A 27,178-nucleotide genomic window follows, 5' to 3' on the forward strand; every position below is an offset into this window, starting at 1 on the left:
GATGCCTACCTGGTGCAAGTGCCACCGTTGCGGCATGGATGATAATCACAAACAGGGACATTGCAGTTCTCGATGTTCCTTCCTCCCAAGGCTTCGTCTATGATGAAGAGTTCTTTGTTGTTCACCTGGAACTCCCTAATGCAGCCTCTGAAGCCATAAATCCACCCAGAACTCGGATGAATCTTAATGTGACTTGGGACATTCCCAAGGAATATTGGTCCAAAGGTAACCTGAAAAGGATCACAATAAATAAGCGTATACACACAAAAATAAATCAGCCCTTACTGCAACTGCCTATAGCCTCTATTCATGAAGGAAATTGAGGGAGTAGGACACAGAAACGTGGTTCATCTTGTACTCATAAGCGTACAAATGTTTCCTGCTTCATCCATGGGTGTGCCTGGGATTCTAACTTCATGACAGCTTGGTGATCTCCAGATATTGCTGAACTCCATGTCCCATTATGCTTGGCCATGGGGCCATGCTGGCTGTGGCTGATGGGATTTGTAGTCCAACAATACCTGGAGGGCACCGCCATGTTGATTACTGCTGATGTAAGTAATCCAGAGACTGTATGGGTGACATAAGGCTGCTCCAGACAACTACCAGTTCACTAACACAAGTCCCATTGACATAAACCGAAGTTGTACACGAGTATTATCTCTAATTTCTATTGGATGTGCAGCATACCCAAAGGATTGCATGAAACAAGGTTTGTTCCATCTAATAATAAAAAGGGAAGTTAATAAATCATGCTTCCAATGACTTGGGAGATAAATGGAAATAGTTGGGTTATGGTGTGACTTTGGGCTGTGATTTGCAAGCTCACCTGAGTCAACCGATGTGGCAGAAAGAGCCCCCGACGTACAGGAGAATTTTCATCTGCAGTCATTTCAAGCAGGCAATAGCCTTCAGGACTGTCAGAAGGCAACATATAGCTGGAAGAAAGCAGAAGAACTCATTGTTTGGGATGGGAAACAGGAATTGTTGTGAAAATGGATTGCTAGCGTGAGAGTTAAATCTGGCATGGGCCTGGTTCCTATATGTGACAGCCCCCAGATGAACATATGTGAAAGAGTGCATGGCCGCAGAAGGAAAATGAGTGGACAAACCGCTTGTTTTGAACCAGCACCAACACTTGGGTCCAACACATGTGGCTACCACAAGTTGTGGTGGCTACATGTATAGGCCAAGCAGGGAAGTGCTGATTTATAAAGAACCATCAGACTGCAGCAGACAAGGGAAGAGAAATGATGCAGCAACTTTTGGCTCCTCTTCTCCTTGAGCTATCCCACCCCAGCTGGTCATTGCAGCCAAGAACTTTGCCCCCAAGTTTGTTTATTTCCTCCTCCCTATGAATTCATTTTCCTTTTGTGTCATGTCCTTTTAGAATGCAAAACTTGAGGACACAGGCTGTCTTTTGTGTGATCTGCAGCTTTTGGGGAGTATTTTTTTTTTTTTTTGGCTGAAAAGTTGAATAAGGGAGGGCCGTGACTCAGTGGTAGAGCATCTACTTTGCATGCAGAAGGTTCCATGTTCAATCCCAGGTAGGGCTAAGAGAGATTCCTGCCTGAAACCCTGGAGAGCTGCTGTCAGTCAGTGTAAACAATATTGAGGTAAATATTGAGGTCTGACCAATAGTAAGGCACCTTAAAGGTAAAGGGTAAAGGGACCCCTGACTATTAGCTCTAGTCGTGGCCAACTCTGGGGTTGCGATGCTCGTCTCGCTTTAGTGGCCAAGGGAGCTGGCGTACAGCTTCCGGGTCATGTGGCCAGCATGACTAAGTCGCTTCTGGCGAACCAGAGCAGTGCTCGGAAATGCTCTTTACCTTCCTGCCGGAGTGGTACCTATTTATCTACTTGTACTTTGATGTGCTTTCGAACTGCGAGGTTGGCAGGAGCAGGGACTGAGCAATGGGAGCTCAGCCCGTTGTGGGGATCTGAATTGCCGACCTTCTGATCGGCAAGTCCTAGGCTCTGTGGTTTAACCCACAGTGCCATCTGCATCCCTTACTATGTCCCTAAACATTATTTAAATGGATAAATAATAAAGCCAGTACCTCCATTGGTCTCTCTCTCTCTCTCTCTCTCTCACACACACACACACACACACCGAGATTATAAGGGGTGGTATCCATGTGTATGAACTTGGAAAGAGATATATGGAAAGTAGGCATGTTATATCGACTTTCAAAAGCAGACCAAAGTTCTAAGTTCATTTCTTTTTTCTTTTTTAAGGTATCCCTTTTTTATTACTCCCCTAATGCCTATTGTTTGAGAATCTGAAATGTACACAGAAAAAAGAGAGTGAGGGCAGGGGGGAGCTTTTTACATGTGTAAGCATTGTAGATACTGATGAATTCTACTAACTGTGGTTGACATATACTTTCCCTGGTGTAGGTGATTGTTGAACAAGTAACATCAGTGCTGAATGATAGTGAACTCTCTAGACAGACGTTTTCCTTTCTGCTGGTCTACGGGGGAAATAAAAATGCTTTGGAAAACGAAGGGCTGTACCTACGAGCATCAAGATTACACTGCGATAAGAGTTATCACAACTCACAAAGGATGCTATTAATGTATACACTGGTACTGAGTTTTGGAGATAAAGCAGGACACAAGGTTAAGGGAATTTGTAAAATAAATGCAAGGGATGTCAAATAAGCTACTGATAACTCTTTGGGGCTTTTTCCCAATGTGATCAAATCTGAGGGGAGAACGTCATGTACATTATCAGCAATAAAAAACCCATTCCCAAAGGATAGCTTTCACATAATTGTTTTTAAATTATTATTTTGTGAGGGTGGGAAAAAAAACCCCTCTATGAGTGCTAATTATTATTTCAGCGGTTGTCAAATGTGAGAACATAATGGGAAAGCGCTTAATTAAAATGAGCACTCAATTTGGTGAAAGCATCCTTTCTCCCCATGCTTCATTTTGAATTTCCACTTAACATTTGCGCCTGGCAACCTAATGTCAACACTCGCACCCCAATCAAGGCATCCACTGGCGCTGAGAGGCAGGCAGGAATCTGTTGCATGTGCTGGGGGTCCCTGCTCAAGCCAGTAAAGAGGGCTAGTCTGTAGGAGAAACAGAAGGCACTGAGCATCCATCTATTACCATACTGTAATACAGAAAAGCTCCAAAGATAAAGGGAGCCATAATCTTTTTGAACTTCCTGCATTTGGAACAGATGCATCAGTATCCTTGATAGCAAATATCAGTGCTGAATCTTATCTATGGACTTTTGCAGAACGTTCGGGAAGAGGCTGCTCTGCCCGTGGAATAAGTTTCAAGCCAAGAGTGAGGAAAATTCTTTTTGCTGTAGGACCAGTCACCCATGGGAAACATTGGGGGCCCATGGTGGCTTGAGCCATAGGCTAAAGTGGGTGGAGTTTGCAGGATTGCACAGTGAGGGTTGTGACATTAACATATGAGAGTGCTGGAGGTGAAATAGTTTAACAGGTTACCCAATCAGAACCCAGGGGGTAGAGTCAGAGGGACTATAAAACCAGCTGTGGAAGGGGCGAAGGGAGGAGTTTGTTGTAAGTTGGGTGGTTGGTTGGAGTGGCAGTGAATTGGAATAGAGTCTGTGGGTAGGTTGAGTTAGTGTAGCAAAATAAGCTGAGTCAGAAACAGTTAGGGGCTAGGCAGACAAGTAAATATCTGAGAGGTGGTTTAGTGAGTAAGAGCAGGTAGTGGAAGTTATAAGTCTGGATAGGCACCCCATGATTGTACTTGACCGATACCGTTTATGAAACCACATGCTTGTTAAACTGCAATAAATAAACAGAAGTTTATGTTCCAATTTAACCCTGACTGGACTCAGTATTGTACCAGGTAGGGCCTGGGTAGTGGCAGCGAGAAATAAAGTGGTGGCACAGGGATCAATAGACGGTGAAACATCCGGGGACCCTGTGTGATTGCCACAAGGGTTTTTTTTGTGTTGTTTTGTTTTGAGAAATACAAATGGGGAGAGCACTGTAGCACACATGTCCCACTTGTGGGCTTCCCATGGGCATCTGGTTGACATTTGGGTACCTGAGTCAAACCACACACAACATGGTGGTTCCTTGCCAGGGAAGAAGCAGGGAGTGAAGCTCTACATCAGGAACAAGGCGGAGGAGTGAAGATCTACATGAAGAGTGTTCCTTCTAGCCCGAATCTGCTGCCCCTATGGATCATGCCACCCAAAGCAGTTGCCACATCTTGCCTCATGGGAGGGCTGGCCCTTCTGGTTGACTACTGTGAGAATGGGATACTGAACTAGATAGGCCTTTGTCTTATCCAGTAGTGCTCTTCATATGAGACCAAACCACTGTATCTATGTCTAGGAAGTGCCCTCATTAGAGCAATCTCTCCAGTACTTGATGCTATCAACCACCATGCTAGCACTTAATGGCTCTGGACATCCTTGTCTCCAGGCTTCTTGCCTTTGGGTGGAATTCAAAGCATCGTTACAGAGATGGCTACGTCAGCACAAAGCATCAAGCTTGCCTGATGGAACCATCTCCCTTCTCCTCCCCTGCTATCTCCAAGTCTGTAGCCCTGTTTTTTCTAGTGAGACTCATTGTCCTGCCTCCTACTAGTGCAACTATGTAGTTTCTTCCTTTTCCCATTTTCTACTCATGAACTCTCTCTAGAGCCTGACACTTAACTCCTCTGTGGCAGAGGTCATTTCCCTCTCCTTTACACAATGTGAATAACTGGGTGTATCTTTTAGGTGCAACCAGCTATCTTATAAGTGGTAAAAATGGCTGCTGATTGATGGCCATGCTATGGTGGGAAGGGATCTAATGGTACTCTTTAAACAGCTCAAGGTTGTCAAGGCCTCAGTTCAGACTGGAGGGCAGGGACACCCAGATCTTGCAAAGCCTGAAGTACCGGTAAGTATATCTGCTGTATTAGGAAGTAAATAATCTCAACCCACAGACTCCCATAACCCTTGCAGCCTAGATTGTGGTGTCTTGGGGGGAAGGGGGTGAGGTAGCCATTTGAACAATGACTCCACTGTGGGGATAATGCCTTCACTGCCACTCCAATTTCAACTCTCCATACTCCTGGGCAGAGTCTACTTTCTTCTACCTGGCTTTCTGTGGCCTCACTTGTTACTTTAACAAATTCAGAGAAGGCAGGGTGGGAGACCATGGGGCAGGAAGGGTAGCATTGTCTTGAGAAGCTGCACAGAATGGTCTTTCTTTTGCTACCACCCACACGAGAAGGCAACACACTAGGCCAAGGTATCCTTAGGCAACTGGTAAGCATGACACAGATTTAATCAAAAATACATGAACTGTTCTGCAGATCCACCACTTCCTACAGACAAAATAAAAAATTCCTTCCAGTAGCACCTTAAAGACCAACTAAGTTAGTTCTTGGTATGAGCTTTCGTGTGCACACTGGAAGGAATTTTTAAGGTGCTACTGGAAGGAATTTTTTATTTTGACTATGCAGACCAACACGACTACCTATCTGTTCCTACAGACAGAATCTCTAGAGCAGCCATGTGGCTACTAGCCACACATTTTTATATTTTCTTTGATTAGCAATGTCTATGAATTCTTTGATTAGCAACGTCTATGAACTCTTCCCCCTGCCCTGACTACAGATATATGAAGTTTGGTATAATGGGACTTGTTGCACTTGTACAGAGAAGCTTGCATTTTACAGCATATAAATATTTGCGCATGTGATGCCTGAAACTGATATGGAAACATTTTCTTTACAACTTAAAAATTGGGCTGGGTTCCTGCCTATTAACTCAGCAGAGAGACTGATGCATTCCGGCTTTTTTTGTAACCAGAAGCCTAGCAGATCACATCAGAAAGACCAATGATGAATCCAGCGGTGCAGCCTCAAGATGTTTTTAAGCTGTATTTTTCATAATTAACCTCATACCGTATGATACCAACCTGCCCTTATGCTATAAACAGTGATGGCAATGCTTAATCGCCTACCTCGCAGCAAACAATAGCTTTTACCCTGTTGGCTTGTTTTGATGTTTGATGGAAGCATTTCTTCTGTTACTCTGCCACATACCTATGCTAGAAATTTCAACTGTATTTGAAATCCAGCATTTCTCCTTCCCTGTCAAGGTTGCTTCCCGGCCAAAGGAATGCACACGGCAGATAAAGAAGTATTGATAGTCAAAGATAACACTTAAAAAGTCACTTCTACAGTTCTGGATATTTATACAAACCAATCTAACAGCTAGGCAGCATTCCCAGGTGTGAGTTCTATGGAGCAGTTGCAGCAGCAGGGGACCACTCTCCATCTGCTATAGTTTATGTACCTCCCCCCAAGGGGCTGTGTGCATGCAGCTGGAGACTGTGTCTGTGCAGAAACATCCTCTGCTCACCCCTTTTCAATTCCCTCCTGGTTCAGGGAGAAAGTGGTGCAGGAGAGGGTGGGGAAGCACCTGGCCCTTCTCTTGCCTGACCTGCCTCTTCATCCTCTTCCTCTGACCCATCCTGCGCTCCAGCCCCCTCCAGCTCTGAAGCTTCCCCTGCCCCTGGTTCCTGCCTCCTGGCTGGTACAGGTCCCCAGAAACTACTGCCCTCATTTCCTGAGTCAGATTCCAGCCCCCCTTTTCCTGGTCCGCACTCATCAGTGTCCTGCCATTCCCCCCTCCGGGGATAACCATAAAAAGGTACATGATGTGATTTCTAAACTTGGACTTATGTGTCAAGTACAGAACCTACTTTACACAACGAATGAAAAATCACAAACAAATTAAAATAATTGTGGAGTGGGTGTTCTATCCACCAAAACAAGAGTCTCCTGCCTCCTCTCCCACCAAAAAGAAATATATTGCCATAGTTTTCAAGCTGTGAATTGTCAGAACACACTTCTTATCCACTTAGGTAAAGGAAAAGGGACCCCTGACCATTAGGTCCAGTCGTGACCGACTCTGGGGTTGCGGCGCTCATCTTGCTTTATTGGCCGAGGGAGCCGGCGTACAGCTTCCAGGTCATGTGGCCAGCATGACTAAATCTGCTTCTGGCGAACCAGAGCAGTGCATGGAAACGCCGTTTACCTTCCCGCCAGAGCGGTTCCTATTTATCTACTTGCACTTTGACAGGCTTTCGAACTGCTAGGTTGGCAGGAGCCTTATCTGCTTAGATGACTTTAAAAGAGAATTAGACAAATTCACTGAGTTGTTCTTCAGGATTGGGTCCTCAGATGTTGCAGGATTACAGCTCCCACCCCATCCCTGGCTATTGGCTAAGCTAGCAGGGGATGATGGGAGTTACAGTCCAGCAACATCTGGTGACTCAGTTGAAGAACACTGGGACAGGTGTACTGGCCATGATGGCCATATGGAATATTATACAGAGGCAGCACGCCAGTGAATGTTACTTGCTGGTGGGAGATAGCTACTGCCAACTTATCTAGCTGGCAGGGTTTCTTGGAGGCATCTGATTGGTCACTATAGGAAGCAGGATGCCGGACAAATGGATCATTGATATCTCTGGTCCAGCAAGGCTCTTCTTATGTTTCTGCAGCCTTACATTATGCATCACATTGCTTTATGTCTTCTATGTATCACACTGAATCGACGCGGAATATAATTAACATCAGAATATGCACTCCCATCAAATCAGCTCTGAATTCACAGAATTCACATTAATCGAGAGAGTGTTTGGGGTCCTTCTCCCCCACCCCACCCCCACCACAGTGTCGGGGCGGGGGGGAGCAACCCACATTCTGTATATTATTCCACAGAGTGGGCATTTCCTATGGAGCCGGCATCTTTCCTTCACTCCCTGTGCAATGTGTTAGGCTTCCTTTGAAAACATTTCAGAAATGACAGCTAGTGCAGCGGCCAGATTACTAACTGGCATCAGATAGTCTGAGCACATTGCACTGATTCTAGCCTGACTGCACTGATCAATACGGCTGGCATGGCTATGGACTCTCCGTAGGGGGTGTCGCCACAGGGGTTTGTCACGACGAGTGCTTGTACTTCCAATATTTACAACAGCACTGCTGTGCTCTGGGTCCTATATAAGAACCAGAACTACTCTGCTAAGTAAGCCCTGCAAGTTTTACGTCTTTGCCAAATCTCTGACCTTCTCAAGTACATGAAAGATAAACCAAGAATTGCTTTCTGATTAATTTCATTTCAGGTTACCTCCTGATTAATCACTTTCCCACTTCATATTTGAGCTCCTAAATAATGAGCACTCCTAATATTTACCTAACACAATTGCCCACTCACCGCCCGCCGCCCCCCCACCTCGCAGCCTCATTTGTCATCAACTGTAGGTATTTATTGAGATGTAATGGATTACCATCGGCTTACAGCTGCTATTAAACAGAATCTGCTTAAGCCAACTCGTATAAATGCATCTTTAAACTCAAATGCTAGCTCTCGGAATGCTGCTCAGGCAAACGTCTCAGCTTGCAACGACAACAGTGAGCGACGGATGGCTCTCTGCGAGGGCATTTTTCTGTCCTCCCAAAACCACCAGGTGGCAGTAAAGACACATGGCAAAAAAAACGGGAAATGCAAAACACCTTCCTTGGCACTCCTACCACCACCCTTGCCAAATCTCTCTAGTCATTGAAAAGTCTAACTTAAGCCCTAATTGACAGCATGATTGCTTCAGCTTCCTGCTTATATCAAGGGAAACATGGCAAAGTATTTTAAACTGATTACACTTTTGACAATATGGATGAGGATAGGTCCTGAGACATACGATTTTCCTAACTGCACTCATGCATTATAATTACCTTAATGTAATCATGTAAAAAAAACAACAACAGAAAACAAAAAACCCCACCACCAGCAGCGCACTCGTGCTTGTGCAAACATACTTAGGGAAATTTTGTTTACATCAATTACAATTTTTATACAATGCTATCACCACAGCCATATTTCCTGGGGATTGCTGCGCAGACCCAACAAAATTAAAATGTCAAATCAGGGAGCGTAAGAAGTCAAGCACATGCTTGGCAGTGGAAGGCTCTGACCTTGCGAAGGCAGAACGGATGCAGGATGATCTTGCACTGAGCACCAAGAGGGATTTCACACTGGCAGCCAGCTAGACTATATATATATATATATATATATATATATATATATATATATATATTAAAGGCATCCAGCCTTTCGACAAATAATAATAGGAACACGCACTGCTTACAAGCATCTCTGCCATTTGAATCAGAAGGCTCAGGCGTTTTAAATGTAAGACTCGCACACTAATTTTCCACTCTTGCGTGACAAACAACCTCTATCTGCTTAATGTATCACTTGGGGGCTCAAAAATCAAGATGGTTTTACCTGTAAAGTGTTGATATTAAGGGGAGAATTTGAAATGACTGCCGTGGAACACCGAAGCAGTAGCTTCATTTACACCCTTGATTAGCCAAAGCAGTTGTCAAGGGGTACATCTAACCAGCTGTCAAGTAATATGCGAGATTTTTCGAGAACTACAATTTTTCTATTGAGCGCACGCATCCAGGAGTATAAGGATCTAAGGTACGTTTTTCAGATATAAACAACCTCTTGGCTTTCCCCCTTGAATCTCTAGAGCCATGATGATTAAAAACAGTGACTTCACATTAGCCCCCACTCAAAATAAAAACAGCACCTCCCTGATGGTTTGAGGACTGTTGGGATGGGCTTTGTTTATTACTACTACTACTTCTACTACTACTACTACTACTACTTACAAATGCACTATTTTTGCCAGCCCTAACCATCATTCTCTTTCCTTTTCTTTTTGGAGGCATTGGCAAGCCCCCTTTGCAGCATACTTTGGCAGCTTCAAGTATTACACTAAAGCCAAGCCATTAAAAGAAAAGTGTTCTTTTTTACGGCTGGCATTTTCTTTAAGTGGCAAAATGCGTTTTGCAAAGTTCCCAGGATCTTAAAAGTCTGCAATATGCAAAAGGAAGCTATTGTGAGGGCATGTAGGGTTAGAGCCTTCCCCTGTTTCATATGGATATGATACATGAGCAAGCGGACTAAGTAATTTCAGTGTCAGCTTCAGGTTCACACTGGAGTTGTGTGCACAGAACTGCCTCCACCTTCAAGGCAGCTGAGAAATCTGCAGAAGTCTGACAACCAAACCCTTTTGGAACCAAGTTAGGAGGAAGGCAATGCAGAGGGCTTATCTATAACTACATAGCTTGACAGATAAACATTAAAATGAGCAATTAACCAAAACGATGAAGAACAATGTGGTCTAGGTCTCCTTTCCACCTCAGATCAGTGCTCTGGTGGTATAGCTGTTGGGGAGGAAAAACTGCCTGGTTCATAGCCTACCTTCCTTTCTTCACCAGGTTACGCTTAGACCAGCGTGGTGGTCTTTCCATTCTGGTCAAAGTGTACATTCAGACAGCACTTAATTCTGCTTTCCCTGCATTTCTTTACTTGATAACGTATGTGTTTTATATGATCTTCCACATGACATAAAACCCACTTCTGGAAATGTAGCAGAATCTAATGGAAGTTTAGCACTCATTTCTGTGTTAATCACTTCTGGCAGGAGGTGTAGGTGGGGAAACCCTGTTAAGCAGGAAAATCACAAGAGTGTTGCATTGTAGTTTTCCTGATAGAAATGTAGAGTGGGAAGGGACCTCCAGGGTCATCTAGTCCAACCCCTGCAGTTCAAGAACAGCCCTGGGTGGGTTTGAACTGTTGGCATGCAGAGGGCCGCAAGGCCAGCTGGCTGGCCCCAGCTGGGCCGTCTCCTTCCAGCCATCCCGCTGCGAAGACCCATCGGCCTCTGGTCTGACGTAAATCAGTGACCCGGACTTCAAAGCCAGGGCACACTATTTCAGCAGAGTGAACTGCGCACACAGAATAGGCACGAGGCTTGTGGAAGCATACTACAACTGCGGATTTATTAATCATAAATCAGGACAAAGAAACATGTCGTCTCTCTCTCTCTGTCTTCTCAGAGAGACAGAGAAAAGCAAAAGCTACACACACAACGGAAATTCCCAGCATACTGTGCTGGTATGTAAACAGACATGTGACACGCAACGGTTCCATGTCTGCTCCTTAAGGTGGAATGGAAATCTCAACGTGAACTACCAACAGGCCAGATACACTGACCCATTGCACCACAGTGCTGGGTTATATTCTGGCATACATTTATTCCCTGCCAATTTTCATAAGGGGGGGGATGGGTCATGGGGGAACAGACACACACATGAGCAATGTGGCAATATGTCCAATGTCCACTGTTCTGTCATACTGTGCCCGCCAGTGTGAATGAAATTTAGTGCTACATGGCAGTCTGTTAATCAAAAAGCCACACAGTTCCACAGGTAAATGCAGTGTAAAACAAATGTTAGAAACCAGGACAGCAGAGCTAGCATTATAACCAGAAAACTGAAGCAGCAATCTAAGCCTCTGATCTGCCATGTTGGAAGCAATTTGAATCCCTCCACCCAACCCTGCCTTTCACTGCTGGCCTCCGCTGCCATGGAGTTCTGCTGTTGTCCTGGAGGGCAGAATGCTAGCATTTTGGGTGGATTCTGTGCCAACCCTGCTGATGTCACAGGACAGCAATGGGTCTGATTTGGGCTTCTCTGCTGTGCTGTCTGGGAGCTGGTGCTGTGAATGTACATTTGTTTCTGCCTCCCTCCTCCTGTGCTGGCCAAAGGTAGTAGCTGGCCAAAGGTCTATCGCTGCTGGATAGGACTTTGGGCTGCCTTCTTAGTCTGGGAGGTGTGAACTGGCATGGCTTGCTTTAAAATGTGGACTGAACAAAACTGCTCTCCATCCCTAACTTCATGCAATGTGTAATGAGTCTACTCACAAACAACTATTTGCATACTTTCCACTTGGTGAGCTCAACCTCTAGGAAGATAGTAAGGCTGTTGTATCATCCCTTAAAGACAGAAATGCAAATTAAATTCAAACAAATAGATAAACCTTCCGTTTGAATTGAAACAGGAAAGTTTATCAGGACAGGTCCTCAAGCTAGACCCTCATGCGGCAGTGACAGTCACAATGGTCCCCGTCCCATTTTTTGTTACTGTTCTATACAGTGATAGTGCTGTATAAACCACACAAAATTAATGAAAGTGACAAATGTGCAGCTTATTGCTTCTTGTGAAAATGCCCCAGGAGTCTATGCAGTAAGTTGCCTACTTGTCTTCAGGTTTTAACCAAAGTTCATATGCATGAACTTTGTTTGTGACTGTATTTTGAGGGATATTTCTTCTTATGGTTTACCTATATTACTCATTTTAAATACTGCATTGCCGGCCCCTTTAAGTTATTTCATTCTTCCTTTCCCATGACATTCTTTTGCTCTTTTGTCTGAAATACGCAGAGATAGTTAATTAGCTAACAATCACTGAAGAGTGGCCTGAGGTGTAGATCATTATATTAATTTTTTTAAATCTTCTTTTCTGTGTTGTTGTCTTGACCTTTCATACTTTCTAACAACAATGAAAAAAACAAGGCTGTGGGGCTTAATTTGCCAATGTAATTAGAGGACCAATGTGTTTCGTAGTGAATATATATATTGCTAGTAATCATTCTAGCAATGTCCTTCCTTTGTGCCCATTCTGGTCTAGAGCCAACCTTCCTGAATATGGATGGTCAAATGAAACAGTGTCATCTAGATGTTGTCTTAACAATGCCTTGCACAATGGCACTGATATTTCCTTATTGGCATGGCATTTCATAGTAATCTTCTTCTTTGGCAATCACTCGTAGCCAAGTAAGATTGTCTTCCATAAACATGGTTTTAACAATGAGCCTGTAAGTGATTGTGGAGGCCAATTCTGGATCCACATGTCCTTCCACAGTGGGGACATTGGTTTCCTGGTAGGTGTTGTTCACGGTGTGGATTTGCCAAGCGTGTCTTCCTCTCAACATGTTTCTCCCTTGCGTCCTGAGTTCAAGTGATTTCAAAGCCCATGACACAGTAATCATAATCATAGTAATCATGGCCCTATGAAGCTGAGGAACAGGTTACTTGAGAAGATGCCTTATGGAAGAGTTTCTCCTAAAGGTTCCAAAGATATCAGGAGCCTGCTCTGCAATAACTCAGAGTAGGGATTTTAGTGTGGCTGCCCTGGGACAGCATTCTTGTTATGCTACAACAGCTCCTTGCCATGTGCACTTTCCAGAAACAATGGAGGACATTTTTGTCCTGGATGAGCAGGTCTCTGCATGGGTATCTTGTCTTATTGTTTTGCTGTTCTTTTCTGTGCTGGTTTTAATTGCTGTTTTCACCCTAGCTTTTTTATTATTCTCTGTGCATCACCTTGAGACATTCATGTGGAAGGTGATTATCATCATTATCATCTTGTGATTAGCCAAGATGCACCTTCCTCTTCCACTGCTTTGGACTGTTATGGTCAAAAAAGAAATACTTCAGCTGTCAGTGTAAACTTGCAATTTATACACTTTGCCAGTTTCATAACGATCTAGTGTATGTCTACTCACTTGTTTCTCTTTGTTTTCTTGTATTAATGAGCTCTTGGAGGTATCACGCCCTAGTTGGCTCCATTAAAAATAATAAGAGAAGTGATACCTTTCTGTGGTGACAATCTCTTCATAAGGAATGGAAGGCAAAGAGTCATTTGTTCTATTTTTTTGTTTCCTTACCACATGCAGGCATTTATTTTACTTTTCCCAAAGTACATTTTTATCCTGCCATGGGTTCAGCAATCTTCCACACTGTTCACAGGGCCAGAGTTTGCCTATGCCTGGCTTAATGCTTGCACTGCGTATGAAATTCTCCAGTCTGAGCTCCTTTTGGAGCTATCCAGGGTGCTGACTGGAATCCTATCTGGCTGTGATGGGCTTTATCTCCTGGAGCAGACAATCTTCTTCCAAGGAGTTACAAGCATTATGGAATACCCCCCCTTTCCTCAGCCATTTTATTGTCTTAATCCAGTGTTTCCCAAACGTTTTTGGGCAACGGCACACCTGTTAGCCGGAAAAAAATCTCGCGGCACACCACCATTAAAGCCCCGCCCCGTGACGTCAGCGCGCAGCGTCACGCCGGGAGGGACGCACAAAAGCGAAAGTTTTTTCCCTCCCCCTTGCCGGGGTGGGAGGAGGCAGCAGAGCGAGGGCAGCTGAGGCGGCGGCGGCGATAGCGGGCGGAGGAGGGGGCGGCGGCGGGAGTTGCTGCTGCTGTTGTTGCTGCTGCTGCCCGGACATGCCGGCCTCCTCCTCCTCCGCTGTCTCGCGCTCCTCCCTTTTGCGCGCGCTGCCCCGCCGCTCGGCACCACCACCGCGGAGCCGCCCCCGGCTCGACGCGGATCCTCGCCGCCGCCGCCGCCTCTCACCGCCCGACTCGCCCGCCTTCCTCCCACGGCACACCAGCCGGTGTCTCACGGCACACTAGTGTGCCGCGGAACACCGGTTGGGAAACACTGTCTTAATCCTGTGAGGTAGGTAGTGGTGGAGGAGGAGGCAATAGAGAGAGACTTCCCCAAGATCAACCAATGGGTTTCAAGGCTGAACAAGGATTTTAACCTGAAACCTGGTCTTAGTCTGGCACTCTAACAACTATGCTACATTGGCTCTCAATGACACTGTGTGGTCTGCTGAATACACAGCTGGGAAAATTGTATTCTCTACACTCCTCCTTACTGCGCCTTATACAGCTTATACTTATAACACCTCTACAACAACCTTACAGACATTTGCCTGTATCCTTCACACTCTGCCCTTGTTTCTGTGCTATCAACACAATCCTGTGCATATCTATTAGCCCTACTGAGTTCATTGGGGCTCACTCCTAGGTACATATAGATGGACAACACCTCATTTATGCAGGGGTTGCATTCTGAGGCAACACACATTTATGTGAAATCACATATATTGGGAACACCCATTGAAAAAGCCTGCAGACACTCTCCAAACCTCCTTGCTCAAACACCAACTCTCCACAGGCATCAAAGTTGGGTGCAAGGGCTCCTGGGATTGCACTTGCAAAGGCTCGTGGGATTGCTAGAGGCTGTTTTCACACTATTTTTGTTCTTGTGCTCTTTTAGGGCAGTTTTTGCTCCTTTTCATGCCACATCTGGGTTGACAGTGATGTGCATGCCTTGAATGTGTGTAAATGGGGAGTTGCCTGTATAGGATTGCTACACACTTTATACTGGGAGCTCCTTGGGAACAGGCACTTGCTTATGTTGCCTACGTAACTCTGTTCTTATTCTTACGGACATAAGGAAGGCTTTTGTAAGAACTGCTCCAATGGATAGTAAAACAGTTCTTTTCTTAGCTCTACCATTACCCACTCGCACATTTCTTAACATCTCTGCTGGATCACCCGAGAACAGAATGCACTCTGACTCAGTTCCCCACCAGGAAAAATGAACAGGTGTGCTGTGGAGGAGGATGGGGGCAGAGGAAATGGTAATTATCTCAATGTTGTGACATTTTAAACATTAATTGTTAATGCCCGCACAGACCTGTGTAGCTAACTTAGTGGCTCATCATTATACTTCACTTACACTACACTAATAAAATAATTGCCACCTACAATTTGAGACTGACAGTTGGCTGGAGCTCCCCTTAACACCAGATGCTATGCGTTGAGTTTGAGGGGAAATGGTTTCTTAATTATGAGGATAGGGAATATATGAGACTTCTGTGGATTTATACCAGCAAGAGACTGATGGACCTGCCATGAGAAACTCACCATTCCTGATAACTGAACTAGCAGTGATGCTTATTTTTAGCATCTAACGCAGACCTTCCTTTAAAAAAAAAATGTTTTGGGCAATCAGCTCTTTTCCTTTCATCATGGCTTTGACATTAAGTGCTTTGTATGCAGCAAGGTCAGTTTTCTAATAACAATGTTAAGAAAAGACAACTATGTTTCATTCACTTCAACTTGGAAATGTTCAGAATTCTTTTTTAAAAAATAATAATGATAATAATAATTAAAGCATTGAATGGTGGCCTAGAGAGACAGGCTGTATCTTCCAGCTTTTAACCAGTTCCATAAAATTCCAGGCACATCAAATTTCCAACAGAAACAGGTCCTGCAATATTGTATTTATATGTTTGCTTGCTTCACAACATCTATATCCTGGCCTTCCATTTTGTTGTTTTTGTTTGAATACAGCTTCAAACAGTCAATATAAGCAACAGAACAGAAAGCAGCAGAAAAGAGGTACACAATTACCATAAACCCTGCCCAGGAATACAATTTAGTAGCAGCAGTAAAAATCGCTAACCATAACAAATCTATTTCCAGGCAAATGAAATGTTTAGACCTGACACCTGAAATTCAACAAGACCAAGCCAGGCAAACACCCCCCCCCCTCCGGGAGAATGTATCATGACTTGGGACACCACTGTATAACTGGATGCTACCTGCTCAACCTCTAAAGGTAGAAACACCTAGAAAGGGGCCTCCAAAGATGATTTCAAAGGTATTAGGCTGCATTCACATATGTTGTTTAAGTTTAACTTATCAGAAGCCTAGAGCGTCTGTCCCATATTGTAACTTTCCTTTCACACTGCACAAGCCCATTCCTTCACATCTTGACCACTATACCGCCATGTTGCGGTAAATGTCATTCACACATGTCAGTCCTCCATGCTGTCTCTCTCTCCTTCTACATTCAGCCATTCTTCTAGGTTTTACCTTTCTACTGTATGATGAGATACTGGCATGCTTTCTTGCGAAGCAAAAAAGAAAGAAAGAAGGAAGGAAGGAAAGGAAAGGAAAGGAAAAAGAGTGACCCTTGAAATGGGCAAGGAGTGCAGTGCACACCTCACAACTTGCCTCTTGAGTGGTTGCAGTATGAACCAGTAAAAAAAGTGGGGAAATTGCCACACAAAACATGATTTTACAGGTTCAGGGGACTACAGTTTTTTTATCTCCATGCAATCAAATAATGGATCAATGAACACTAAATTTGCACTATCTTCCATTCTATTTGTTTTCTGGAAGTGGTTTCTACTTTGTGTGACGGTGCAAATATAATGCACAAAATAAGAATTAGGAAAACATCAGTAAGATGGAATAAATTGCAGCCTCTGTCACTTCTATCATTTTTGTGCACTAAGCGGCCAACTTGCAACCAGAAATTGATGCTAGACTTAAATATTACCAAGGAGCAGCTACAAATTGACCTGGGAGCAGCCACAAATTGTCCTGCCCTTTTGTTCCACAGATCTTTTTGTCTGCTCACTTGTTATAGTGACCAAAGTCCCAGGTTCACCATGTGGCTCAAATACAATAGGTGGACTACAGGCCAAGTGGGACAATGCTGACACGTGAACTAGTCCACTAGTCTATCTGGAGGCAACTAGGAATGGGGAATTCTCAATGGTATTGTCTACAATTCGGAGCAGTCTGCCCCAAGAGACACAGAAAGTATCCTGAAGGTGATACTTTTGCCAGTAACTAAAAACATTTTTGTTTATCCAAGCATTTTTTCTGCTCTAATAAATTTATGTAATTTTGATGTGGTTAATATTTTGTACACCACTTTGGTACTTCTGTGAAAAGTGATATATGTCTTTTAAAAAATAAAAATGTGTTTCTTTCTTATTACTAATCCAATCTGAGTGAATGAAACTACCATTGTGATGGTTTGCACTCAGCCTTTGAACTTACAGCCACTGCTATTTTTCAACCACACTTTCAGCAACTGCAGTATGCATTATATCCTTGACCCAAGCTGAGAGCTGTAATAGAGCAAGCAGCAGGCTGCATTCCTCTGAATTCAGGCCCTTGTCAAATTCCTAAAGACTAATCCCTCTTTTCATATGCTAAACAGCTCAGGTTGCATGGCAATTGAAGACAATATTCTATTTATGCATCAGATTGCTAGTATTTCACATCTTGATTACCATTTTTTTTTCACAATAGCATGCACATACACTCTTCCGTAGTCTATAGATAAAAAACCCATCTAAGAGAGTGAGATAAAAACAGTCAGGCCTAGAGTGTGAAAAAGAAATAAATAATACAAACAGCTAAATGCCAGCATATTTCCTAGATACTGTGGTACTTAACTAATTGTGCTGATTTGCTGGCAAATCAGTTGCTAAAACAAATCATAAACACTAAAATTATCCAATATTTGGTATATCAAAGATAATACAGCAAAACTGATCTGTAATGGATTGCTTAGATTGGAATTTTGTCCAAAAATATGTTCAAAATCTATCATAATCCATCCAGAACTTTGCCCTGACTCTTCATGACTAGCACTCATTGATGATGACAAAAAATATGTTATTGAACTCTGCCTTCTAAAAACTAGAAGAAAATGGATCAATGCATTCCACAGAAAAGAGTGTCCTCAAGAAATGTAAGATGTTGAATTCTCTTTTTTATGAGTCAATTTGGCGAAATACACTTACAAACATTTACTGAGGATTTTTAATTCATGGATTTTGTGTGTCTGCACACAAAAGGAATTGATATTTTCAGTTCCTTTTTATGTGGTCATAGGACAAAAACTCTAGAAGCCCATAAAAGCAATATATAGAAATCTTAATACACACTTAATGAAACAATACTGTCCAGAAATTCTGGTTTTTCTGTTCAAGCTTTGTTTTAAAAAAAGAAAGAAAAAAGGAGGGGGGCATTTTCCAGCAGTCATTCATAGAAGCCCAGAAGCTGAAATGTGCTATCCCGATGATGAAAATGGCTGCCAGGAAATTGTGGGTGTGTCCAAGATGTGTTGAGTCTGGTTGCTTCCTGCACCGACTCTGCATGACCCCATGGACCAGAGCACGCCAGGCACTTCCACTGCCTCCCGCAGTTTGGTCAGACTCACGTTTGTAGCTTCGAGAACACTGTCCAACCATCTCGCCCTCTGTCATCCCCTGCTCCTTGTGCTCTCAATCTTTCCCAACATCAGGGTCTTTTCCAGGGAGTCTTCTTGTCTCATGAGGTGGCCAAAGTATTGGAGCCTCAGCTTCAGGATCTGTCCTTCCAGTGAGCGCTCAGGGCTGATTTCCTTAAGAATGGATAGGTTTGATCTTCTTGCAGTCCATGGGACTCTCAAGAGTCTCCTCCAGCACCATAATTCAAAAGCATCAATTCTTCGGCGATCAGCCTTCTTTATGGTCCAGCTCTCACTTCCATACATCACTACTGAGAAAACCATGGCTTTAACTATACGGACCTTTGTTGGTAAGGTGATGTCTCTGCTTTTTAAGATGCTGTCTAGGTTTGCCATCGCCTTTCTCCCAAGGAGCAGGCGTCTTTTAATTTCGCGACTGCTGTCACCATCTGCAGTGATCATGGAGCCCAAGAAAGTAAAATCTCTCACTGCCTCCATTTCTTCCGCTTCTATTTGCCAGGAGGTGATGGGACCAGTGGCCATGATCTTTGTTTTTTTGATATTGGCAGTGATCTACCCAATGGATTGACCAAAGTTGTTGAGCTTTTTTTCTTTTTCTTTTTTGAACGATCTATCAGGATCACGCGATCGGCCAGGATCAACCAGGAACGCTCCGCAATCGACTGATTGGACATCCCTGGTGAATACATACGTCCCTTCCATCTCTACAGCTCTCTGATTCTATCTAATAAAATCATACCAGGTTGAATAAAATGTCTCTGGCTTCTCTTGATTCCGGATCTCCCATATACGGCAGATAACCTGTTCCATAAGCCTTGATATGCCACAACTTCGTGTTTTCACTCTATGAACATCTTAGTTAGCTCTCAGAAGCAGTTTAAACAAACTTTTGCTGTACTGTACAAGAACAATGCTCAACGTGACTCCTTGGTTTCTATTTTTGATCACATAGCCTACAATTTTGCAACATTTACTCAACAGTCATTTAAGTGGTCTAGTTGCTCTCTTTGCACATATTAAATTAGAGAAATGCTGTAGTGATCCCTGGAAGCATCTAACTTACCTCTACTGGATTACTATTAGTCCTGAACAACCTTCCCCAACCTAGTGTCATCCAGATGTCGACTCCCAACTCCCATCACCCCAGCCAGAATGGCCAGTGATCAGGGATGAGAGGAGTTGCAGTTGTCCATCAACATCTGAAGAGCACCATATTGAGGGAGCATGATACAAAGTAAACTCAGTTGCTTCTTGAAAGACCAACCACATCACAGAATATGATTTGTCTACTTGGCTGATTTCTGATGGGTGCAGGAGCTTTGAATGTGCATTTGGGAGTTCCCTTGCCTGTGATGGGTCTCCTTACATTTCAAGTGGAAGATTCTGATGTGTGTACAGATTCTGTTGCATAAGAGGATCTGTGGTCCCCACTGGACTGAATGGGCATTCATACAAACCATTGGACTGAAGTGAATTTGTGCACCAGTTCATCGTTCCAGAAATTTATTTCCTGCAGTTTTAGAGAGCATACGATTCCCACATTCTTGAGACATATGTTACTGCTAAGTTTATATTATTATTAATAATAAATTCATATAAATGAGTCTCATTATGCTTTGCTTTTCTCTAAGATGGAGATAAAACACACCTTCCTGTAGGAATGAAGATTCTCTGTTTGCCTATGTATGTACAATGTAAGTACAGCAGGTCATCCTCTAAAAACATGTCATCCAAACAAATAGCTGAACAAAACGCACAGGGAGAAAACAGTACAGAAGGTTCATGAATATTAATAGATGGGAGAAAAATATGTAACACATTTAACATGGATCACTAAATGTACATGCATAGTTTTGTCTGGAATGCTCCCCTTCTAAGCAGGAGATATTAGGTTTGTTAAAATAAAAGCACTGTTTATGTCACCTTTATGCTATTTGAAATGCAATATATTTCTTAATGATGATGTGAAATTGTGCACCAAACAACCTTCTTCCCACAGTCTTAAATTAACATTATTTTAGGTATACAATTCTTTTAAAGTGTAAAGGAAACAAAAAGCAAACAGGGTACTGGCTTACTGTTACGTGCTCACCAAGGAAGGATGTAATCCTACCCATGTTTACTCAGAAGTAAATCCTACTGAATTAAAAGGGGCTTATTCTCAATTATATGGAGTTAGGATTGCAGTTGCTAAATCACATACCGTGCTCACACTGACTAAAATCCCCAGGTTTCACATTTTCAGGGTTTTAGATGAAATTAATTTTCAGTTTTCTCTGTAATATTATGGTTGTTGTACCATGTATGTTAACAGCTGGATTTATTGGAGAATATTTCACTAAAGAGAAAAAAGTTGAGATGCTATATTTCATTTCCCGAGGATGCTTACGGGACATTAATCATGTAGATACTTTAAGCACAATGCAGTACCCTGAGCAAGGTTTCAATTTATCTGAATAAATATTTCTAACTGACAAAAAAATTCATTTCAGATTAAACTGCCTCTTTCTGATTTGCAACTGTGTTTGGACTAGATGCAGAAGTTTAATCAGAGTCAATTTAACTTTTCTGCTTCTGTTTAATAATGTGGAATCACCGACTCCCTGCCTGCTAGCAAGAATTAGTCTGGATTTGTTTTTCACAGCAAAGCTAAATCGCACTTGGCTTGATTTTATTTACCTTTAAAGTGAACAATTTATATAGCATATTTCATTTTTTTGGTATAGAATTAGATATATGTGAAGACGATTGTGTGGTGCAGTTCTTTTCACAAATCTATAATAGCATAATAGCAAAGTTGGAAACAAAGAGCCTAGCATAGCATCAAGCAGGCTGTAGTGATTTGCCGCTACAAAGCAGACTGTGAACATCAATGTATTGCCATCTTAATACAAAGAAGCACGAAGTGTAATAAAGAAGGCTGACTGTTCCACTACTTCAGTTCTAGAAGTACAGCCCATTGCATCTATGTTGACTTAGAAGTAACATTTTCATGGCACTTGCAGCCAGGTAAGCACCCATAAATTTTTGTCCTTAATGAAAATGCCTTAGTGGCATGGATTTACCAATGAAACGAAGGTGTACAGCTTTCAGAACATTCTGCTGGTAGGTAGTACATTAAAAAATAGTGATCTATGTGGCAATCTTTACCCAAACAACACACACAAGTGAGTTCATTCATTTTCGGCAGATAGTGACTATAGGTGCACCCCAGGCCCCATCCAGATAATGGACGTGGTACCCGCCTTTCTTCACCATCATTTTTGGCCCAAGGCACACATGCACATGTTGGTCCCCTTCACTCTCTCTGATGTGAATGCTATTCAAGACTGCAGATCTGAGAAACAGGGTAGCTAAATTCCTTCTACAATTCACAGAACCTGAGTTCTGTTTCCAGATCCAATGTCCTTAAAAAAAAATACCATAAAGGTGATTTTTCCACCTCCTGCTCCTTCCTAGAAGAGTGAGTGTTCTTGCTCCAGTGTGGTTTAGTCTCTGTGTCTTACAGGATTCATTTCACAGCAGATGTAGTTCTCCATTTATCTAGTGACTCGGGGGGTGGGTATGAAATACACATTTTAGAGTACTCCAACTCTCTTTTTTGGGACTTCCATGTTTCCCCTCCCTTTCCTTTTTCTGTCCATCTGTTAGTCTAGACATGCAGAACAGTCTTTTGGGTTGTGGGTCAGTATCTTTAAAACACTCCCCACACGGAAGTGCACCGAGCTGCATCACTGGAGTTGGCATCTGTCTAACTCAGGAGACAATGGAAGAGTGCGCCTTCAGGGGTGAAGTCAAACCATTGGTGTTTCTTCTTTCTGAGCCAGTGTGGTGTAGTGGTTAAGAGCAGTAGACTCGTAATCTGGGGAACTGGGTTCGTGTCTCCGCTCCTCCACATGCAGCTGCTGGGTGACCTTGGGCCAGTCACACTTCTTTGAAGTCTCTCAGCCCCACTCCCCTCACAGAGTGTTTGTTGTGGGGGAGGAAGGGAAAGGACAATGTTAGCCGCTTTGAGACTCCTTCTGGTAGTGATAAAGCGGGATATCAAATCCAAACTCCTCCTCCTCCTCCTCCTCTTCTTCTTCTTCGTGGTCACTGCTATGGACACACAACCTGACTGTCTCCAGGCACTGCAGTTGTCCCACACATCAGGGTTAATGTTGCCAGCATTCATGCCATGTTTTCAGACATCTTTGAAAAGCTGAGTTGGTCTGCCAACAGGCCTGGTGCCTGAAGCCAGTTCCCCATATAGCGTGCAATTGGGAATCCTGCCTTTTTTCCATCTGATGTCACTGAGACAGTGGGCTCGGGAGAGCACATCTTTGTTTGTGATTCTGCCCTGCCTTGTGATCATGGTGTATCATTGTATTTTAGGAAACAGGTGAAGACACACCTCTTTGCACAGGCTTTTTTTGGGGAGGAGGTAACTGTGATGGAATGAATTTATTGAGATTTTGACACTGCTACTTCAATATGAGTTAAATTGAGGTAGTGGTTTTTATATTTTTGAATTGCACAGTTGCTAGGCTGTTTATTTTCTTGTAAAACACCCTGTGGCCTTTAGGTGAAGGGCGGCATATACTTAGCTGCTAAGAAATGCAAATAAATAAATAAATATGTGGCTAGTGAAGCTCCTGGACCCTTCATTTCCCATTCCTGCATTTCTTGACCATTCATGCATTTCAGACGTGCATATGATTGTTTGAATATTATATAGATGTACAGTGGTACCTCGGGTTACAAACACTTCGGGTTACAGACTCTGTTAACCTGGAAGTAGTACCTCGGGTTAAGAAATTTACCTCAGGATGAGAACAGAAATTGTGCGGCAGCGGCGCAGTGGCAGCAGCTGGAGGCCCCATTAGCTAAAGTGGTGCCTCAGGTTAAGAACGGTTTCACGTTAAGAACGGACCTCCGGAACAAATTTAGTTTGTAACCAGAGATACCACTGTACGTTTGTGGTGATTTATTATTATTATTATTTCAATGCAAGCACAAAATGAGATGCTGTGAAGGAGCAAATGTAGTGACAGAAGTAGATCCCAGAGCTTTTCCAGAAGATGTGTTTCTTTTGCTGGGATATAATAATTGCCTTGCTAGATCAAGCCAAAGTCCTTTCAGCTTTTGACTCCGAAGAGTAGCCAACCTGGTGCCACTTTCCCATAAAATTGTGCTCAAAGTGGCTCACAACATAAATCAACAACTCTAAGTGTATGTATATGTGTGTGTGTGAGAGAGAGAGAGAGTATCCATATTAGGAACAACTAGCAATAATAATAATATAAATAAATACAAAAAAAAAAAACAATCTACACAACATTGTATAAAACAACAGAAGCAGTGGGGGAAAATTGGGGTTATGTCAGTTTCGCATTCATTTGTCGGTTTCAAAACTTACTTCTATCTAACCTTGGCCCTTTTCCTAGATCACACCATCATAGCCACGTTTGAGCATTATAAAACATATACTCTATACTGTGTCCAGGTAACATTCAGGTGACATTACCCAGTTACCTGAAGCAATTTCAAAATGAGTTTCTCAACTTTTGCCCGTGTCTGCTAAGACAAAATAATAAGATGCTGGATGCGGCGGCAAAGTACTGTGAAACTTGTCGGCGATAAAATGTTAGTTCAAATTGTAGCTCAAGAACGTGTGTGAGGTGAGATGAGGTGCATTGGCTTTGTGCAGCTCAGCTTGAATTTGAGCTGAGCAATTCGGTGCAGCTCCATTTACTACCTAATGTAGCTGTAAAGGTGCCTTGGCCCTTTGGTCTTCCGCATTCGCAATACAACCTTCAGGTTATTGAAGATTCTTCCTATTTCAGTCAAGTCAGTGAGGGAAAGAGGGCAACGTTTCGCAGCTCTGCCTGCCTTCATGGAATTTTCTGTGTTGGTTTTATCCCATTAAAATGAAATCGTATAAAACAAAGACAGCATGTATTTGTATGTGACTAGGAAACAAAGCGACGTGTCATGTGCCACAGAGGGTGAGTGTTCAAAACGCAGAAGCCCAAAGTCCCCTGGTGCATATGGAACTAGTTGTATGGGGAGGTTTTTAGACTCTAGACTAGAGCTTTCCAAACTGTGTCGCGACACATTAGTGTGTTGGCTGCAATGTGTAGGTGCGTCACGCAAATGCTCCCCATGCTGCTCTCAGGGCTGAAAGGGGTTAGTTTAACCTCTGGGTTTGCTAGTAAAACTGAATTAGTGTGTTGTGAAATGATCCATGTTTAAAAAGTGTGTCACCAGCATGAAAAGTTTGGAAAGCTCTGCCCTAGACAATAAGGGCAAGTGTTGTACAGTTTGAAACTACTACAACCCAATGAAGCCGGAGTTAGTGTTTCATACTATGTACCTAAAGACTAAACATCTGAAATCCAAATAGTTCCATTTCATTACACTGTGGATCATTAGTCGGCCAAGCTTTTTTCACAACTGAGTTCTATGTAAGAACCAGAGCCAAAGTTAAAAGAAGAGGTTATGCTGTAAAAGATCAGCAATAGTACAGAATATGGCATGGATCAAATGTAAGTTGCTGGACCAATGGCCCATCTTTGCTTGGTTCTCCGTGGATTAGCACAGCAGCTTTCAAGGTTTCATGCAGGGGTTTTTCCCTAGCCTTGATCCTTAAGATCCATTACAAAGATATGCTAAAGACTGAACACTGACTCTAAGTCTAGACTCGATTATTTGATCTGCAGTTGAACAAGCACACTGCAGCAAATTACAGGATTAGACATACAGTGGTACCTCGGGTTAAGTACTTAATTCGTTCCGGAGGTCCGTACTTAACCTAAAACTGTTCTTAACCTGAAGCACCACTTTAGCTAATGGGGCCTCCTGCTGCTGCTGTGCCACCGCTGCACGATTTCTGTTCTCATCCTGAAGCAAAGTTCTTAATACAAGGTAATATTTCTGGGTTAGCGGAGTCTGTAACCTGAAGCGTATGTAACCTGAAGTGTATGTAACCCGAGGTACCACTGTATTAGTAATCAAATGACCTGATATGAAAAGCACTATCTACAGAGAGTGGCCCAGGATGATCCTATATCTTCCAAGATAGCACAACTTTAAATAACTTACATCATTTTAGAGGGTCATTCATAAATAGGTGGGGGGAATCTTGGGAGGTGGCATTTTCTGTGGCAGACCCTAAGCTCTGTAATTCCTTCCACACAGAGATGCATCATAAAGTTTCTGTTGTATGCTAATAATGTACTTCTCGAGTCTGGCCTTTGACAACTGAATTTATACCTTAGGACTCGCCTTATTCTCTTGATTGCAGTCTGTATCAACTGTTATTAATGTTGCCATTTTAAAATTGTAGGTTGCCCTTGGACCTAATGTTGAAGGGCAGGTAAGAAATATTAATAATTCATATCTTTTTGCACTGAATTGATAAAATAACTAGTACAACATGCCTTTCATGCCCTTATTTCAAAAATCTGAAGTGTTTCTTTTGTTCCTCCCTAAAATAGAAGCATAATGGCTCAGTTTCAGCAATCCACCAGCCACTGCTTTGTGCAAAAATACAAGGAGCAGGTCTACTCATTTGAGAAGTGCAACCTTGGCACTGTAAACTCATGCAAGATCACAGCCTCTTTTCTGTAAAAAGAAAATCCACATCTTGCAGTTTTCCTTTTTGCAGAAGTAGAACCACCCAGTTCTAATGTTTTACTGCTAATACAAACAGACCCTTCATATGAACAAGGGTTGCTGTTTGGTGTGTGCGTGTTCAAGCAGTCCACTAAAATGTTGTTGGAACTGATCCTCTTTTTCTTTCCATCTTTTTAACACTCATGTTGTGTGCTGGCTTTCAATCATTATACCATTAAAACAGTGGCAGCACAGAAATCAAAGTTGGCGTTCTCCCGGGGCTTACCTACTACTTGCAGAGGGGGACCAATGATTCTAGTAAACACTGAGAGAAAAGACTCAAGGCGCCAATATGACCGAAAAAGAAAAAGAAAAAAAGAAGACAAGTGGCAGAAAAAGGTGAGAAATTAAAGAAGTCCTAAAGGCAATGTTTACATCTTGGCACAGTGCCTTGTCAGTGATGTGACTCAACTAAAGAGCAAAAGATAATGAGGACAAGTTGACATTCAGGATGCAGAAAGCCCTGGCAAATAATTCTAACTGTCTACAAATAATAATACAGTGAATTTCCAAGAAAGCATTAACACAAAAATATATTTTTCTTGAGTGTTTCCTGAGTCTCTGTAACAGCCCTCTACTTCAGTCTCGTTAACCTGGACTGAAAATAAATAAATTCTGTATTGAATTATTATTTTTCATGTTCATTATTAAGGAAAACCATTCAGTTGGTTCATTACTCTTTAGTTCAGGATCCCAGGATTTACAGGGTATACATAAGGCACTATGACTGCTGCTTTTTGTGAGTGGCAAT

General features: G+C 42.8%; 1 protein-coding gene across 7 annotated transcripts in view; it reads right to left on the reverse strand.

Annotated features, from left to right (window-relative positions):
• Positions 1-27,178, reverse strand: part of EYS (eyes shut homolog) — a 471,327-nt gene that overhangs the window by 65,831 nt on the left and 378,318 nt on the right. For all 7 annotated transcript variants that reach the window (XM_083495822.1, XM_083495824.1, XM_083495825.1 and 4 more), the window contains 2 exons: positions 830-938; positions 10-230 (listed from right to left, as the gene is read on the reverse strand). In XM_083495822.1, coding sequence (XP_083351948.1) covers positions 10-230; positions 830-938 — 330 coding nt within the window. The remainder of the gene's footprint in view (positions 1-9; positions 231-829; positions 939-27,178) is intronic.

This window comes from Podarcis liolepis, assembly GCF_965112155.1.
Source record: "Podarcis liolepis genome assembly, chromosome: 3".
Lineage (NCBI taxonomy): Eukaryota > Metazoa > Chordata > Lepidosauria > Squamata > Lacertidae > Podarcis > Podarcis liolepis.